General features: G+C 30.7%; 1 protein-coding gene across 1 annotated transcript; it reads left to right on the forward strand.

The window, feature by feature from the left end:
- Window positions 1–14,294: 14,294 nt before the first annotated feature.
- Window positions 14,295–16,850, forward strand: LOC107823652 (LOB domain-containing protein 25-like). The gene is made up of 3 exons (XM_016650337.2): window positions 14,295–14,602; window positions 15,787–15,898; window positions 16,157–16,850. Exons 2-3 carry the CDS (start codon window positions 15,826–15,828, stop codon window positions 16,672–16,674), a joined length of 591 nt encoding a protein of 196 aa, XP_016505823.1. The 5' UTR covers window positions 14,295–14,602; window positions 15,787–15,825; the 3' UTR covers window positions 16,675–16,850.
- The last annotated feature ends 2,753 nt before the right edge of the window (window positions 16,851–19,603 follow it).

Here is a 19,603-nt window from a genome sequence, read left to right on the forward strand (position 1 = left end):
ATCGAGCCTTGTGTGGGTCATATAAATACCCATCATCGGCATAACCAACAAGATCGGGACTGCAATCATTGTCATAAAATAATCCCATATCGGTAGTCCCTTTTAGATACCACAATATGTGTTTGATTCCATTCCAATGTCTCCTTGTAGGAGCAAAGCTATATCTTGTTAAGACATTAACTGAAAAAGTTATGTCAGACCTTGTAATGTTAAAAAGATACATTAGTGCACCAATTGCACTAAGATATGGTACTTCGGGACCAAGACGCTCTTCATTATTTTTATGAGGTCGGAATGAATGTGCTTTATCCATATAGAATCGCTTTAAAATTATTTTAGTGTATGCTGATTGATGGACAAAAAATTCATCTTTCATATACTCAATTTGTAGACCAAGACAAAATTTTATCTTTCCAAGATCTTTCATTTCAAATTCTTTCTTTAAATAGTCTACTGCTTTAGGAAGCTCCCTAGGAGTTCCAATGATACTTAAATCATCAACATACCTGGTGATTATAACAAATTTAGATCAAGATCTTTTTATAAAGACACAAGGACAAATTGAATCATTCTTGTACCCTTCTTTCAACAGGTATTCACTCAGGCGATTATACCACATGCGCCCTAATTGTTTCAATCCGTATAAGGATTTCTGAAGCTTCATTTAATAAATATCTTGGAAACCTTAATATGCTTCAGAACAATTTAAATCCTTCAATGATTTTCATTATACGCATATCACATTTTTCTTGTATTGCCAGATTAAAACCTGAAATGGAGACATCCACCACAGGAGAACATGTCTCCATATAATCAATGCCAGGATATTTACAAATCTTCTTGTGACACAAGTCGTCTTTATGTCTATCGACTTGACTTTTTTTTTTTCTCGCACAAGAACACATTTATACCTCCACTAGCTTTATACTTTTAGGTGTTGGGACTATCCGTCCAACTCCATATTTTTCACGTGAAATTAATTTTTATTGCGTATTTTTCATTTGGCCAATCATTTATCTGTTCAAATTTTATGACAGATTTGAGCTCAAGATCCTCGTCAATTTTAATAATATTGAGCACTACATTATATTAACAATATCGTCGACGATCATTTTATATCGGTTCTACTATTACCCAATAAGGATATACCTTATTGAGATCTCTTTATCTTATTATTTTTAGGTACCTGAGCCTCTCCCATGAGGTCTTATGAAGTGTTATGTCGTGGTGCTCTTCTAGAGCACTTGCCTCCTTATTATGACCATCTTGAACATTTGTCCCTCTCCTTCTTCAAGGAGTTTTATCTTTGGAACTGATTATTCTATTATGCTTCATGCATGCCATAAACTCTATTCATTATGAACTTTATTTTATTTGGAGCAGTAGCAGCTGAATATGACATTTAGCTTTGGGTCAGCAAATACGCCTGACAATATTTTGCAAATGAATTATCACTTGAACTTCAAGTTCACATTTTCTCGTACGAGGATCTAGATGTACTCATAATAATTCATTACATGCATTACTTTTTCAGCTACTCATTTTCTCCCCCTATTGTTGGGATCACCAACACATATCCCTAGCCTTATTTGGGGATCCATCTTTGTGCACTGTGGTGGAACAATTAGATCATATAGCACATTCATATTTCTAGATGGAAATTATTTGGTTTCTGACCCTGAACCGATTGTGATAGAGAGAACTTATCATAACTTGGCTAGATGCGTACAAGTGCTGTTGTATATTAAATAATACAACACATACCAAATTTTATTTTGGCAATTTTATTCTCATAACCAATGGTTTAGATATAATTGGAGGCATACAATTTCTGCTAAACCAACTTGGATTTAAACCAGTATTATCAAGATAAATCATCATAATTTATATTCTGGAACTGTGCTCTAATAATTTGAGCAATCAATCTTGCAAAATTCAAACTGCAAGTTGATAACAAATGCACATGTGACCATAGAATAGATGTATCTATTAAAATCATATAATAGTAAACAGTCCAAATGGAAGGTGACTGGGCCCATATATTTATTACATTTTATTCGTTCAGAAATCAAGGGATTCAATCCCAACCTTAACTGGTATATCATGAGAATAAGCAGCACAAGAAAATTCTTGAAAAATCTTATATTTCTTCAATATATGCCAATATAATTCTCAATTAATTTTTTCGCATCATAATTGAACCGAGATGGTCAACCGGTCATGCCAACTAATATTTATTTCAGTAAACCTCTAGTTTACTTGTGGCTTGTGATTGCATCATCATGCTTATACTTGTGTAGTACAAATAGAAGAAAAGTCAGGTAACCTTTCATATTTACCCGGTATGATTATAGTAATATAAAGATATTCAATCTTCTTTTCATTTATAGTCTCAATATGCCAACCACTTTGGCTAATATATTTGTAAATCAAAATATTTTTTTTGAGATTTACTACAATATTAATGTCATGAATAATTTCATTCATCCGGGTAGTAACAAATTAGTTCTTTCAGAGCTCTTAACTGCTTTTGTACTACAAGATCTTTTGTCACACCATCCATATAATGAATGTCTCTTTCACAAAGAGAATCATATCATAATAATTGTCATGTGCAAAATCATCATAAGCAAAATAATTTCTTGCTTTAATTTTGCTTTTAATAACTTTCATAAGGTATGACAAAATATTTTTGGCGTATCACATATATGTGACCAATGATATATTCATGTAACTACACAATAATATTCATTATCTTTCTTTGTCTCAAACCTCCCTTAGAGGTGGGTTGTAATATTTATCCAACCATGCACAAGTACATTATTATGCATAATCTTTATCATATATATATTTTCACATTCACTTTCATGAATGAGTATGCAATCTCAATGTTTATCACAAGTCACATTCTCTTCAAAGAATTTCTCCCTTTTATAATTATCATAGTGATAACTATTATTATTTTGGCCTTTCGCATGCCCACATTCATTGGTCAACCACTTGTCTTTATTTAGACTTATGATGTACTGCTATCACATTCACTTCAAGAATGTAGCAAATCAAGTGGGACAAGCTTCATGCTTTTTCATGAAAAATATATTATTTTTTCTTTAGTTATTATTATTACCAATATGGTGCATTAGGATTCAAACCCAATGCCTTACCCATATAAAGGCATGCTAGGCCATAATGCGTTGGAACTTGAATCCAACGTCTTTTCATCAACATAGTGCGTTGGGACTTGAACCCATCGTCTTACCCTCAATCTTTGGCATAATAGGCCAAAATTCACTAGGACTCGCACTCGAGACTTTAAAATATTATTACTTCATAATTATAGGCATAAGTAAATTAACTTTCAAGAAGACATATATAACTATTTCAATCTTGAAACAGTTCCTCTGCAACAAAAATACTAGTTAGGATATATGCCAATTTTATTTTCAATGAAATACATCATGTGATGGTAAAAATATTATTAATAAATTATCTTAATAATTATCTATCATAGTATGTAAAAGGTCAGAACATATATATAAGTTGGAATATTATCTTTGTCCTATAAGAGATGTAGCAAATAAAGACATACCTTTCCAGTTCTTTATTTCACTGGATACAATTAAAAAATATATTTTAACTAAACACTGCACATAAAGTTAATGCAAAGATATGAAAGTATGAATGAGTTTAGATGGATGTAAAACTTATCTTTGTATTATCATCCAAGATATTTTTTATTATACCTGATCTCATTGTCTGCTTATAATTTACATAGTCTTGACGTAAAAGATCATGAAATAAGCAATTCGTGCTGATAACATGTTATAAAATAAAAGCAACTTAGTAAAATATGAACAAGACATGTTGTTATAAAATAAAAGCAATTTAGTAAAACATGAACAAAAAATGGAGATAGAGAGAAGGAAGAGATTTTCTTCTTCAATTGTGTGTATTTTCTTATCTATTACAGGGCCTTTATATAGGCATGAAAAGTAAAGAAAAATATGTCATTGAATATGTTATTAAGCATATGTCATTAAGCATAGAAATATGTCATTGAATATGTCATTAAACATTTGAGAAGATCATGGAGGAAGAGTAGACATCCACCATAATTTGATTTTTCTTATAACACTCCCCCTTGGATGTCCATAGATAATGTGCCTCGTTAAAACCTTATTAGGAAAACATCCTATGGGAAAAAAATCTTAGTGAAGGAAAAATAGTACACATGTTTAGAAATACGCCTTTTGGTTGCCTCGTTAAAAACCTTATATGTACGTTAGGAGCAAAGCCATGAACGGTAGTGGGAAGGGCATTGACGGTCTTCATCAGCGTGTCGCTGGATATAAAGACAAGTCCAAGCTCCCTAGCTCGTTCCTCTGTCACAAAATTATGTGTCGCACCTGTGTCCACCATGATGCGCACGTCTTTGCCGTTTAACTTGGCATCGACAAATAATGATTCACGGGGCTCCACACGAGGCAGCTAGGCAGCAACATCGGCAATGGTCATATGGTTTATCAAGGCCATATGATTGAACAAGCCTACAACCTTGTTCTTCCCTTGTCCTGCACCATCAGCTGGTACTCTTCGCTCCTCAGGTTGCCTATCAGTAGGCACAACAGTTTGTCCTTACTGCTGGTGGGCTGCAATAATTGCTCCTAATTTGTTCAGTGTAGGGCAATTTCGAGCAGCATGAGAAGGGTCTCCGCAAAGATAGCAAACATCATGCTGAGCAGCCTTTTGTGCGCCTCTTTTCCTCTTCTCATCATAATCCTTGCGGTAATTAGAAGAGTGGTTGCGGTTGCCTCTGTTATCATTGTTCCGATTGGGAACAAATTTGCCTTTGCCTCGGTTGGTGTCCGTCTTTGAGTCCGCAGCAGTATATATATATATATATATATATATATATATATATATATATATATATATATATATATATATATATATATATATATAGAGAGAGAGAGATTCTGTATGTTATATACAAAAATTATACAAACTTTAATTTATATACTTTTTCGGCTATTTAATGTAATTACTTTCAGGCGCGTTAAAGGCGATAGATAATACCCATGTTTTCCCGGGGGATTTGCATCTATACCCGATTTTTGGGTCACTTTTTAACCTATACCCGCTTTACAAAAAAAATTACAAGCGTACTCACTTTTCGGGTAACTTCAGACATACGAGCCTGAAGTAGCAAAAATTTATGTGTGAAGTTTGAACTTCAGAATATTTTGCCTGAAGTGTAGCCTTATCAAAGCAAAACTTCAGATATTTTTTTCTGAAGTTTGGCCTGACTTGCAAAGGCAATCACGCAAACTTCAGTTCATAGTGCAATGAAAAACTTCAGTTCAATAATTGCTGAACTTCAGCAATTTTGGCTAAAGTTTTTGTTTTGTGATTGCTGAACTTCAGCATTCTAGGAGGTGATGTTTGTTTAGTATCTGCTGAACTTCAGCATTTTAGGAGCTGAAGTTTATTTAGTATTTGCTGAACTTTAGCTTCTTGAGGATGCACTTCATTTCAATAATTGTTGAACTTCAACAATTTTGGCTGAAGTTTTTGTTTTGTAATTACTGAACTTCAGCATTCTAAGAGCTGAAGTTTGTTTAGTATCTGCTGAACTTCAGCATTTTAAGAGCTGAAGTTTGTTTAGTATTTGCTAAACTTCAGCATTTTAAGAGCTGAAGTTTGTTTAGTATTTGCTGAACTTCAGCTCCTAGTGGATGCACTTCAGTTCAATAATTGTTAAACTTCAGCAATTTTGGCTGATGTTTTTGTTTTGTAATTACTGAATTTCAGCATTGTAGGAGCTGAAATTTGTTTAGTATCTGTTGAACTTCAGCATTTTAGGAGCTGGAGTTTGTTTAGTATTTGCTGAACTTCAGCTCCTAGAGGATGTACTTTAGTTCAATAATTACTGAACTTATGCTTACTTGTGTTCACTTGTGCCTACTTGTGTTCCTAGAGGATGCACTTCACTTGTGCCTACTTGTGTTCAGAAATATGAGTTCCTTGACGAGTCCAACACTTTGAGATTACAATCATCAATAGCGATAACGAAAAGTTCAGTTGATAAAAATAGAATTGGGTAGTCCCTATTGGCAACCCACACAACCGTTTCAGGACTCACCTTGTACCATATTAATAATGATATCATCTAGAGGAAAGAATAATATCACCCGAAGAAGAAGAAGAAGGAGGAGGAGAAGAAGAAGAAAACGAGTGAGGAGAAAGAGGCCTGGAGTTGTTTAAAAAGTGGGTACAAGTTAAAACTTTTTAAAAAAATGGGTATAGGTTAAATAGGAGTGACCAAATAAGGCGCCCCGTACAATTTTTACTGTTTCCCTCTTCTTTATGTTCGTCTTGAAAGGAATTTAAAGCAAAACGAAAAGATGAGAAGAAATCCTATGATGCTATAGTATTCTACATTTTAATATATGTCTATATATAGGAAAGAATAACTAAATTTACATTTGATGAGAACAAACAAACAACAACAACAACCCAGTATAATTTTACTAGTGGGGTCTGGGGAGGATAGTGTGTACGCAGACCTTACCCCTACCCTGAGGTAGAGAAGCTGTTTCCGATAGACCCTCGGCTCTCTCCCTCCAAGAACTTCCCACCTTGCTCTTGGGGTGACTCGAACTCAAAATCTCTTAGTTGGAAGTGGAGGGTGCTCACCACTAGAGCATCTTACGTTTGACGAGAACATTGAGATGAAATAACCAGTAGTAATTCTTTAATCTTACTTAACATTTAATAAATTATCTCTTACAGGTATAAATTTCAGTGATCAAATTTTACTTTGTGTGATTCCACATTGACTAAAAACTAAAACTATTCTCTACCTTTATATATTTATTTGTCCTAGATCTACAGCACAACATTACTACGTACCTATAATTACTTGTTTAATTAAGAGCAAAACGAATGATGAAGACAAGAAGTATGAGAAACACAGTACTGCATATTAAATTATGCGTCCTCTCAAAAAGATTTTCTATCAGTATTGCATTATTGTTTACATGCACTCATAGATTTTGTTACTGTTGCAATAATAGAGGCAAACAGTGATGTTTTCAGGGATTTCAAATTACTTTCCCTTTCCCTTCAGAGTTAACAGGCAGTGAGTTGAGTTCATCAATTATAATTGAGGAATATCTATGTAGGATGTACATTTGTTCAGTGCTTTAAAAGGCGTGGGGCGTAAGGCAGACGTTTTATATATATCTCAGCGAGGCGTAAGCCCCATAAGTATTTAATTTTTAATATTTTATAAAATAATATAATGATAGTAAATATTTATAAACATGTAAAATTGCATAAAAATTGAATAAAACTAAAAATTGAAGAAAACTATAAATATGTGATTTTATATATATATAAAATATCTAGCATGATTCTTAAGTATAACTAATGCATACAAATCACGTATAACGTCTTTAATTTTCAAATAATTAAAAACTTACAATTTCTTTAAAAAAAATGATCAAACTCCACATTTTACCTTCCTAAAAGTAAATAATTAATAAAATCTTATTAGTACGATAATTAAAATATTACTCCTTCATGAATAAATACAAATTAGTTTAAGATATCAAATTAATAAAAGTGTATAACAAGGAGGGACAAATGAACTAAGACACGATCAATAACAAGTGAAGATATAAATTCGCAATACTATGTCTCATTATTAGAGTTATGCTCAATCTTCATATTTCTATCGATGAATAGAACTTTTATCATTAATTTGTTAAAGAATTTTGAAGGGCAACGATATTAATTAGGAAATTCGACATGTGATTTGCGTTAGAACTGTTAGGCGAGCCCCGAGCATTGGGCGTTAGGCGTGTTTAGGGCGCATGATCGGGCGCTTGAGGCGTAAGCCTCACAGAACTAAGCCCCATACATGAGCCCCGGGGCATTTTGCAAGTGCCTCATCCAAGGGAGAGCCCTGGGCGAATCCCAGAAATGCCTTTTAAAACACTGCATTTGATAGGTGGGGGCTTTTATATGAAACCTTGGAAATTGGAATATTTGCTTAATTTTCTTCTATGCATGGCTGTGTGTGTAATATATATTATATTTTACTCTTTTTTTGGTGTGGCAAAAGTAAAGAACATTTGTAAACACTATATATTGTAATCTATCTATATTATTAGACAAAGACTGGGTTGCTCTACTGGTAAGCACCCTCCACTTCCAATCACGAGGTTGTGAGTTCGAGTCACCCCAAGAGTAAGGTGGGGAGTTCTTGGAGGGATGGAGCCGAGGGTCTATCGAAAACAACCTCTCTACCCTAAGCATTGTGGTTAAGCCAAGTGACAAGCTAAAAAGAAGTCATTTGGCAATTTTAGGACAACATTAATAATTAGGAATTATAAATGGAACATAATTAATGGAAGTAGTTGAATGAATAGTCTAAATATCTGTTAGACAAATCTAATCTATATATCTGTATCTTTATCTATATATTGATCCACTCATAAATTTTCTTCTATATTAGCTAGAAATATAGAGGTGAAGAATTAATTAAAAACCTATAATAGAAAAAAATAAAAAAATATACAAAGATGTAAATTGAGATAAACTATGACTATTTATACTTTGGAGTAAGTTGAAATATAAAATAAAACTAAAATTTACTTAAGATACTAAAGATTTGATGACTTTAAAAATTAAAAAATTTCAAACACCAAAATAAGATCTTACATAAACTATACAAATTATTTATAAGGTACGAAAAAATTAAATAATCATTAAAAATATTTTAATAACAAAAATAATAAAGTCATATTAATATTGAAAAATCAAAAAAATGAATATTTTAAACGTAAATAAATATTTTTTATATAATTAAAATATCTAAACTAATGATTCTAACAAGAATTAATTTTTGGGGTAAGAACAAATCTTAACCACTCGGAAAAATGGCAAATGAATTACTATGCGCAAGAATATAAAACTGAAAAAAATGGCCTATTTTCGACTGACTTTAATCTGTCAAAATTAAGTTGGTCAGTAAAAAATAGCGACCGAAGTCTGTCGCAATTTCCGAAATCAATAATTTTTACAAACGACCCAAAAAGAAAAATATGTCAAAAAAATTTACCGATGTTGGTCAGTATTTTTAATTATGCAATTAAAAAATACACCGTTTAAGACTCGAACCAGTGTCTGTACTATGGCAGGATATTATTCTACCACTAGACTATCGGTACATTTTGGTTTATGACTTTCTTTTAATTTTTTTGTACTCTTAAATTCGGTCAAAACAGACCGCGGCCAACCGACCGACTTCGGTTGGTCGAAAAACCGACCGAAAAACCGACCAAATTTCTAAATAGATTCCAAAACATAAAAAATAAGAATTTCTATTTTAATAATTATTTACTAATCACATGATTTGTTTCTTCCATTTCATAATTTTTTATTTTTAGAAATATTACGTAAAAAGAATGATAGTGGAACTATTGTTGTAAAAATTTGAGATAAGACTTTTTTCAAACATTATGATAAGAAAAATCATACTTTGAAATTTGAGTAATTGAGTCAAAGTTACTATTGAAATAATTTTTATTTTTATTTGTATTGTATTAGAATGAGTATGATAAAAATAAATATTAAATTTAAACAAGCTAATGAAAAGCCACATGATAATGTAATAATATTACGTGTTGATTAATATAATAGCAACACCAAGGAACAAATAGAGAAAAAAGTCAAAATATTTTATCATACAAATGAAGAAGGATAAAACTTATTTAAATTTGAGATGAAATTTTTTTGTTTAAATATGATAAGAAATGACATGCATGTGGATAAGACCATATAACCAAAGTCTAAATAGATAAAAGAAAAAATTTAAAGTATTGAATAATAAAATAAATTAGATATAATGTGAGGACATTTATACTAAGAATTACTTTAGAAAATAAAATATAGTAAGTATACACAACTTAAAAATATTATTAAAAATTTAAATAATTTAAGAATTTCAATCAATAGTTTAAAAATAAAATAAATACTTAATTTAATTTTAAAAACTTACATATCTATTTATATTATATTAAAAATAATAGTAGATAAAAATATTAAATAAATTTAAAAGTTAATAAAAACTCGCATGAAAACGTAATAATATTACATATTAGATAACGTTATAACAAAAGTAAGAAAAATAATTAAAATTCACCTAAAAGAAAAATATTATTTGAACTTGCGATTAGAAAGTTTTTAAAGTTATGATGAGAATGCTCAAAATACATATATGACAACAAAATTAAAGTCTTGCTAGATAAAGAAAAATAAAAATTGATACTACCATATTAAAATTTAAGTATACTAAATAAATATCTCATATAGGTAATTTTACTAATGAAAAATAAAGTAATTTATACACAACTTAAAAATATTATTAAAAATTTAAGTAATTTAAGAATTTCAATCAATATTTTAAAAATAAAATAAATATTTAATTTAATTTTAAAAAATTACATATCTATCTATATTATATTAAAAATAATAGTAGATAAAAATATTAAATAAATTTAAAAGTTAATAAAAACTCGCATGAAAACGTAATAATATTACATATTAGATAACGTTATAACAAAAGTAAGAAAAATAATTAAAATTCAACTAAAAGGTAAAGATTATTTGAACTTGCGATTAGAAAGTTTTTAAAGTTATGATGAGAATGCTCAAAATACAGATATGACAACAAAATTAAAGTCTTGCTAGATAAATGAAAAATAAAAATTGATACCATATTAAAAATTTAAGTATACTAAATAAATATCTCATATAGGTAATTTTACTAATGAAAAAGCCAAATTTGTATCTTAAAACTAAAGAGAATTTTTTTAATTATATGTAATACAAAAAATAATTATAAGACATTTCAATAGATATGAAACATTATAAAAGAGCTTATGTATTAATTTTTAGACTAATTCAAAGTTATATTTTAAAATAAAATGTGATATTATTTTGAGTATAGTTATAATATTTATGTAAAAAGCTAATTAAAATTTTTTAGTAGAGAAGAGAATGTATAAATAGGAAAATAGAGATAGTGCGAGGATACTTATATTTTAAATTTATTTAAAAATAAATAGATTAAATTATTAATAATATTCAAAAATATTATTGGTAGATTTAAATGATAAAAGATTTTCGAGTATGAGGATAATAGTGTAAAAATATATTTAATTTCAAGAATAAAAAAATTATATTTATTGATTATTATTAAAAGGGTAATAAGCAAAGACATTATGTCAATTCATAAGCTAATAAAAGATCACTCTAAGGTATAACAATATTACGTAATAAATAATGCAAAAACTATAAGCAAGGAACAACAAAGAGAAAAAAAATTGATCTAAAATTATAGAAGGATAAGACTTATTTGAATTTGAGATGAAAAACAAAGTGGTAGTAATAATTTTTTTTTTAAAATAATATAATTTAATGTGCTCAAACTAGACAGATCACAACATTATATGTTTAGTATTCTTTAATATTGACCGTAAAGCAAAATACAAATGCCAAAAATAAGGGGTTGGGTTATTACGGATATAACAAAAAGGTTATCCACTATGAGATTTGGAAAATGGCTTCATGTCCTGCTTCTTAATTAATATCTAATAATCATTTATAATTTCTATATCGAATGTTTAATTTTAAGGTTATTTGCAAATAATCCAAATAACCCAAATCATAATTTGACATGGTTTATGTCTGCGCATCGTGCAGATACTAATACTAGTTGTATGTAAAGTTTGAATACACCATAGAACGTGCAGCCAATTTTTTCTATTTTTAAGAAAAGACAAGGTGTCTAACTTTTTTCATATTTAATATTGACATGAAGAGTGTTTTTTATCTTTTTTTTCTTCCTGTGCGAGTCAAAACCTAAATATGTCTAATGTGATCTGCCAAGTTACAATTTCAATGGAAAAATTGATCCTGCAAAAATCTTTTGTGAATCCAGTATTATTTATCAATCTCCCGTGTTAAATTTTTATAGATTTCATGTGAAAAATGATCATATAACTAAAAGAACATTTATAATAGCCACAAAACCGGTCTCTCCATATGTATAAGTAATGTACAATTACTAAAAATTAAACATTTGTTCGATGCCACTATCGAATAAGCCATGCAGTTAAATATTGTAGTACTTTCAGACATGAGCAAGATGGTTAATTAAGTAACAATCTAAAGTAATAGTTACTAGGGGTTTCACATGCACAATACCATGAAATTAAAGGACTTGCCAAAAAAATAACTTGAGTGGCGAAAGAAGCAACCGTCAATATGAGGTGCGAAATGTCCAAGTATGACCATCGGCGTCTTATAATAAACTGGCGTGGAGTGGAAAATGGGTGATTAAAGTGGGAAGTTATCGCTTTTACTATGTAAATCAGTAAACAACAAGAAATTCAAAAATAGAGATTTACATGTGGTAATTAAAAAATAGTTACAATTTTAAAAGTAATTGAAATTTGGCCACTTTTCATATAAAGATAAATTTGAACGAAAATATTGTTCAAAATCCAAAAGATATTCCAGCATAATATACTGGAGTTCCAGTATACTTCAGTATAATATACTGGAACTCCAGCATATTATACTAGAGTTCCAGTATAATATATCGGTCTAGCATAATATGCTGGAAGTTCATACACAGGTGAACCAATCTCCAGTATATTATGCTGGACCAGTCCGTGTTGCAGCAAAATAGCAGTTATTTTTCAATGACTTTACAAACACTGGCTATTTTTGAATTACCAATCCGAAAACTGGTTAGCCCATGCTATTTTTACTATAAAATAGGGCAATGAAAAAATCAACTAGTGGATCTTGTTGTGTTCCCATAAATACTACGATTATGCAAAGAACTCCTACAACAAAAAACTACAATGAAGCAAATTAAAAAGAGAGGGAAAATCAATAAAATAAATATTAAAAAGAACAGCATGGAATAATTGACGGCGTTTAGACATAAGAATTATAAAATTCCTAAGAATTATAAAATTCCTAAAAAAAGTAAAAAAATTTTCAAGTGAAAATGGTATTTGAAAATTAGAGTTGTGTTTGGACATGAATATAATTTTGGGTTGTTTTTGAAGGTTTGTAAGTAATCTGAGTGAAAATTTTGAAAAATAGCATTTTGGAGTTTTTAAAATTTTTAAAATTCATTTTCAAGTGAAAATTAAAAAATTTATGGCCAAACACTGATTTCGGAAAAAAGTAAAAAATTTTCGAAAAAAGTAAAAATTTTCTTATGTCCAAACGGGCTCAAGTGGGTGTTTGGACATAAGAATTGTAAAATTCTAAAAAAATGTGAAAAAACTTTTCAAGTGAAAATGGTATTTGAAAATTAGAGTTGTGTTTGGACATGAATATAATTTTGGGTTGCTTTTGATGTTTTGTGAGTGATCTGAGTGAAATTTTAAAAAATAGCTTTTTGAAAATTTTCAAATTTTTCAAAAATTTTTAAAATTTATTTTCAAGTGAAAATTGAAAATTTTATGGCCAAACAATGATTTCGAAAAAATATAAAAAAATTTCGAAAAAAAATGAAAACAGTCTTGTGTCCAAACGGGCTCTAACTTTAAAACTGTGACTTTTAAGAAGAGGTCAAAGCGTTTCTGACATGTTGTTTCACTTTTCGGTTTATATTTATAATAATATAATAAAGAATTCAAGTTATACATAAATGACCTGTTATAACCTTTTTGTATCTTTATATTAACAAGTTAGTTACCAATTCATCTAAGTTATCCATTAATATTTATAATAGATAACTGATTGTGTAAATATTTTTTTTTATATCAGTTCCGTAAATTTTATATTTGAGATTTAAACTTATACACTAACAATATAAAAAAATAAATAAATTAATATGAGTAGATTTAACTGCCCAAAATAAACATCGATTGATGTCATAAAACAAATACAAGTAACATGTTACAACCATTTTATATAGTTACTAATAATGTAAAATTTCTTTATAATATTCGTGACTATACTTAAATCATCCTTTTGCTTTTACCTAAGCGCCAATGGAATGAGCACTATGACATTGAAATACAGTGTTATTTTTACTTGATTTGGACATAGTAAATACAGAACGTGAGTCAAGTATGATACATTTAGGAGGACAAAACCACCAAGCAACAATTTGGCTGGACATAATTATGAAAGTTTGGTGTAAACTTCACACAGTCACCATCGGTTGTTTTAATTATTGATCTGATCAGCCCTTATTTATTGTGCTTAGTCCTTTGGTCCCTTTTGCTTTCCGCTTCCAATATCTCCATTAAATGCTTATTGTCTTCTCTCTTCTTCTTCTTCTTCTCTCTCTCTCTCTCATTATGTATCTGCATTTTTAGTACTTACTTTCTGTCTCCTGCTTCTAGGGTTTCTCTCTCAAAATCTAACTACAAAATAGTTTCAATCCCCTTTTAATTCATTTTTATTTCTATTAAAGCTCCTATATGGCTACCATATTTTTGATGCTACAAGAATCAAGGTACATAGCTTGAAAGACTTTGCACTACCAAAAGGAAAATTTAAGGTATCTTCACTAGCTAGCTAGCTTAATTTAATTTCTACTCTTCTTTGAAAAGAAACCCTTTTTATTTTTCTCTTTTCCTCTCAATTTATAGGGATGTCAGCCCTATAAATTCCCTTCCACATGTGGATCTATTAGCAGTAACAGTTTCTTGATATGTTTTCAAGGATGTGTATATATTGACATATGTTTGAATCAAGGACAATTATATATGAAACATAGACTAGTGCGACTTTTAGCTAGATTTTCATTTCACGTTGGTTAATTTGATGTAAAAGTCTTGTTTCGCGGAACTTTGCAGGTGGAATGTCGGATACCCTTTTAAGGCTTTTACCGAGAATCATAGAGTAAAGACTTAGACAGAACAGTAATTGTTTACATGTCCCACTGTTTAATTTGGTAGAGCAGGTGGAAATTAACTCACGGGCACTGATTATTCTTGCCAATAGTTTGATAATGTTGAAAATTTAGTGACTGAGCTATCAAGTTTACTAAGCATGACACCATATAGTAGCAAAAAACTCCAAAACAATAAAAAATTTACTCTATATTTAGGTTTCGGGAATGACTTTTTTTTTAAAAAAAAACAAAAACAAAAATGCCTTATACACACACACACACATATAGACACACATAAACTTTAGGTGATATGATTTTGTTAATTATTTATTTGGATTCAACGTTACAAACTAGATAACCTGCAGATAACATGTAGAACGGGTCCGTTTCAAACATATATACATGAAGTTGGGTGCTAGGAAAATCACTAGAGGACTGCTTTGTTAGTATTTCTTTAGACCAACAATTTGTTGATTGACATAATGACAATTGACATGTAATTTTGCTACACTTTTATATTATATGCTTATGCTGTGATTCTGCAAGTACATTTCTGCAAGTACATTAGCGTCTTAAAATCAAAATATTATATGCTTATGCTGTGATTCTGCAAGTACATTAGCGTCTTAAAATCAAAATATTGTAGGAAAAAGGGGTTATTTCATTGAATTAGTCAAGTTGTAAACACAATATAATACTAACAATTTTGCACTATCAATATAATTTTTAATCTGCAACATATAGAAGGTTACTTAGCTTCTCTTACTTTTTGACGTACCGATACCATTTAATATACGTAGTTACCTGCAATAGATTTTAAATGATCTGATAGTGTAAAGAACTTTTAGACTGTTAGCAGGAAATTAAAGTGTCTCTAAGCAAGCAAGATGGCTTCTTCCAGCAGCTACTCCAACCCTCCATGTGCAGCTTGCAAATTCTTGCGACGAAAATGCTTGCCAGGTTTGTTAAAGAATAATTCAAAATTGTAGTAGGAAATCAAAATTGTTTAGGTCCTAGGATTTGATATTTGCTAGTTTATTCAATTAATGCCTAGTTAGGATTAGTAACAAAATTATATAGGAGTATGTTTTTTAGTTTCTAGTTAGCGCATGTTTCTATATAGTAGTATTGCTAGCTATTTTTTTTGCGTAGAAAATTATGGAGAACATTAATTAAGAGATTTATTTGTTCTGAGTAAATTATATATATTCCTTCAAGGTTGCATCTTCGCTCCCTATTTTCCTCCAGAAGAGCCAACAAAATTCGCCAACGTACACAAAATATTTGGTGCGAGCAACGTAAGTAAACTCCTAAATGAAATCCAACCTCACCAGAGAGAAGATGCAGTCAATTCACTTGCTTATGAAGCCGAAGCACGTATGAAAGATCCAGTTTATGGTTGTGTTGGAGCAATTTCAGTTTTACAAAGACAAGTTATTCGCCTTCAGAAAGAACTTGATGCCACTAATGCTGATTTAATGCGATATACCAATCGCGAAGTTAATAATTCACATGCATATAATAATCCGTCTGGAGGAGCTATGAATAATCAAATGGTAAATCAACAAAGGAGTAATTTGAATTATGGGAGAAGAATGGGTCCTGTTGATGGAACAGCTACTGGATTTGATCAAACTTATGGGTTTTGTATTCCAAATTATTCTCCTAATACATGGAACAGTAATACCATTTCAGGTAATCACAACCCTGAGGCAGATGATGACAGTAGCATGTGATCAAATGTCATCCAATATAATGATTAGTACGTACTTATTTTGTGTTATTTCTATAGCTATTACTTTGTTAATCAATATTGCTAATTGCTCCCTTTTGAATGGGCAATTAAGTGCATTTGTATTTGTACAAAAACTAAACTATATATATATGGTGGTGACTTGGGTGTTGTTCCAAAGTTTTATATGGCAATGTAATATCCTTTTGGACATTTTATAGAGAGCTTGAGTGCTGACGTATAGATTTCTTACGCCAGTGTCGGATCCAGTATTTTAAAGTCATAGGTGCTCGCCCGTAAAAATTCAAAAGAAGAGGAAAAAAGGAGTTTAGTATGCTCGCTCAATATTTATCTAAATATATTTATAATTGTCTATGCAAAATTACTGAATATTATTAAAAGTATTGAGCACCCACAAATGTCCATATAAATCCGCCACTGTCTTACGCTATTATGTTAAGTTGGCATACTCCTAATTATTTGTGACAAAGTATGATATGCTAACCTGAAAAATAGAGTAATTTGGAAGAAGAAAGAGGGCGGGGATTTTTGTGATTGGTTTTGCTTTAATTAACTAGGGACTGGAGAGGGCGTCCTAGCTAGTTATCTTCCAAGGAATACTGCAGTGGCCCATAGCTAGTAAAACTTCAAGACTCGCCGTCAGAATCTTGTTCGAAATGAGTATGAAAAGGATATAATTTGGTTCTTATTTTAAACATCTGCCAATCTCAATTTTTAAGATAGTAACTAATTAATTAATCAAGCGCGGCTGGGGCATTTGTTTCGGCATATAAAACTTACAGCATCCACTATATATATATTAAAAAGAATTAACCTTACATGCTCAATATAATTTTCCCACAAAAAAGTATCCGACCATATGGGCATGCAAGTTACTTAGGCCTCATTTGTTTATACTTAATGGAGGTCTAAATTTTGATCATTTAGATTTCAGATATTAAGTATGTTGTTTTTAAAGTCTGAATCTTAATTATTCAAATCTTAATTATTAAGTGTGTTTAGTTTTTTTATTTCACAACCACTTAATGGGTCTGAATAGGTCTATATGATTAAGATCTATAATGCGACTTAATTTCAGTAGATGCTATTATCCATATTTATTATTAACTGCCGCCACCGCCTACCATTATCAACTACCACCATGCCATCCGCCGCCACCATACTCAGCCACCACCACCACTATCATCCTCAATCATAACCGTCATCATTATCGACTACCACCACCCACCATCTCCACCACTCCCACCACCATCATTCTCAACCACAACCAACACTCATCCACCTCAACTACCATAACTAACCACCCCATCACCATCAACAACCATAGTCAGCACTGCCCATCATTATAAACTACACCACCCACCACCACCTTCCTCAATCATAACTACCACCACTACCCGCCATTATTAACTATCACCATCCACCATTACCATCCTCAATTATTATCGATACCGATACCAATCACCACTAACTACTACTCTGAACCACCACCATCAACCAAAACTACCACCAACCACCGCCTCTAATCGGCATTCACAAGCACTTCCGTTAGCCATCACCACCGGCAACTATCATATTTTAAAAAACTATATATTTTATTAATGGAATAATTAGTTAATATTTTATTTGAATTTTATGTTTATTAATTTTTAAATAAAGATAAATTTTATATATTTAGATGTTAAAAATCAAACAATCATAATCATTTAGTATTCAGATCTTAATACACATTTTAATATTCAGATGCGTATTCAGATTCAAATATCTTAATCTTTATATGCATCTTGATATTCAGATTTGTATTCAGATTCAGACATTTTAATCTTAGAAGCAATTCAGGCATACTTTTAAAAAAAGTCTGAATATTCTGACTTCTCTAATAGGGATCCTTTACTATACTAATCTGTGGATATTGCTAGCTTGTGAACATTTTGGCATCTTCATTAAATATATATTGTACATGCCATATTGTCCTGGGCTAAGCTATAACAGTAACCTAAACAGTAGCCTACTCCCATAGGGTGCGGAAAAAATTGTTCTTCCATGTGAGAAGAACCGAGAATGTGAACCCAGGCAACTATTCCTAGCAGAGACAATGTAATTCTTGTCCCCCTTTATTCTTTTCTTTTCCTTTTGAATAAATGCTATAATTATCGAATAAATGCTTTAATTATCAGTCGTTTTCTCAGTACTCCTTAGTTTGTATTACTGCCTTACATATAATCACCCTGCAACTGTAGGCCTCCTTAGGTAGCCTTTTGTTGTTTGGGGGAGATGACAAGCTTACTATAAGTGTCTAAAAATGACAAGTACTTTTAGCAAAAACTTAACATTTAGCGTAGATGCTATATATCTACAGGGGAAAATACGGAGAAGAGCTATATATATATATATATATATATATATATATATATATATATATATCCATACGGCAAGCAAAATAATTGAGGGGAATTTTTCGATTGACAATCAAAATATGCGATATATGTCGCTCTTTGTCATGCAAAAGGAAAATTCAGGCGCACGCGCACGTAATATAGAATTGAAAAAAGTGACCCCCTGATGCCTTGCGATATAAAGCAAAAAGTTTAACCACAGAAAAAATGAAAGGTTTTTCAGTATTCAATCTTTTCCAAGTCTGCCAATTCAAGAATCCGTCACATCCGTCATCCAATTTCTCCTGTTTAGAGGCCCCTACTAACCGTCCAAAGATCCCCTTGTCCATTTCAGGTTTACCCCTACCACGCTGCCATCTATTTCTGTATTAACAGTAAAATTCCGTTCGTTTCAATTTAGATGTTATAATTTGACTTCACACAAAGTTTAAGAAAAAAAAATAAACTTTTAAAATATGTGATTTTAAAAGTTTAAGGAGCAAAAACTTTATAGAATCATGATATTTGTATGACTTA

The sequence above is a fragment of the Nicotiana tabacum genome, chromosome 17 (assembly GCF_000715075.1).
Source record: "Nicotiana tabacum cultivar K326 chromosome 17, ASM71507v2, whole genome shotgun sequence".
Classification (NCBI taxonomy): domain Eukaryota; kingdom Viridiplantae; phylum Streptophyta; class Magnoliopsida; order Solanales; family Solanaceae; genus Nicotiana; species Nicotiana tabacum.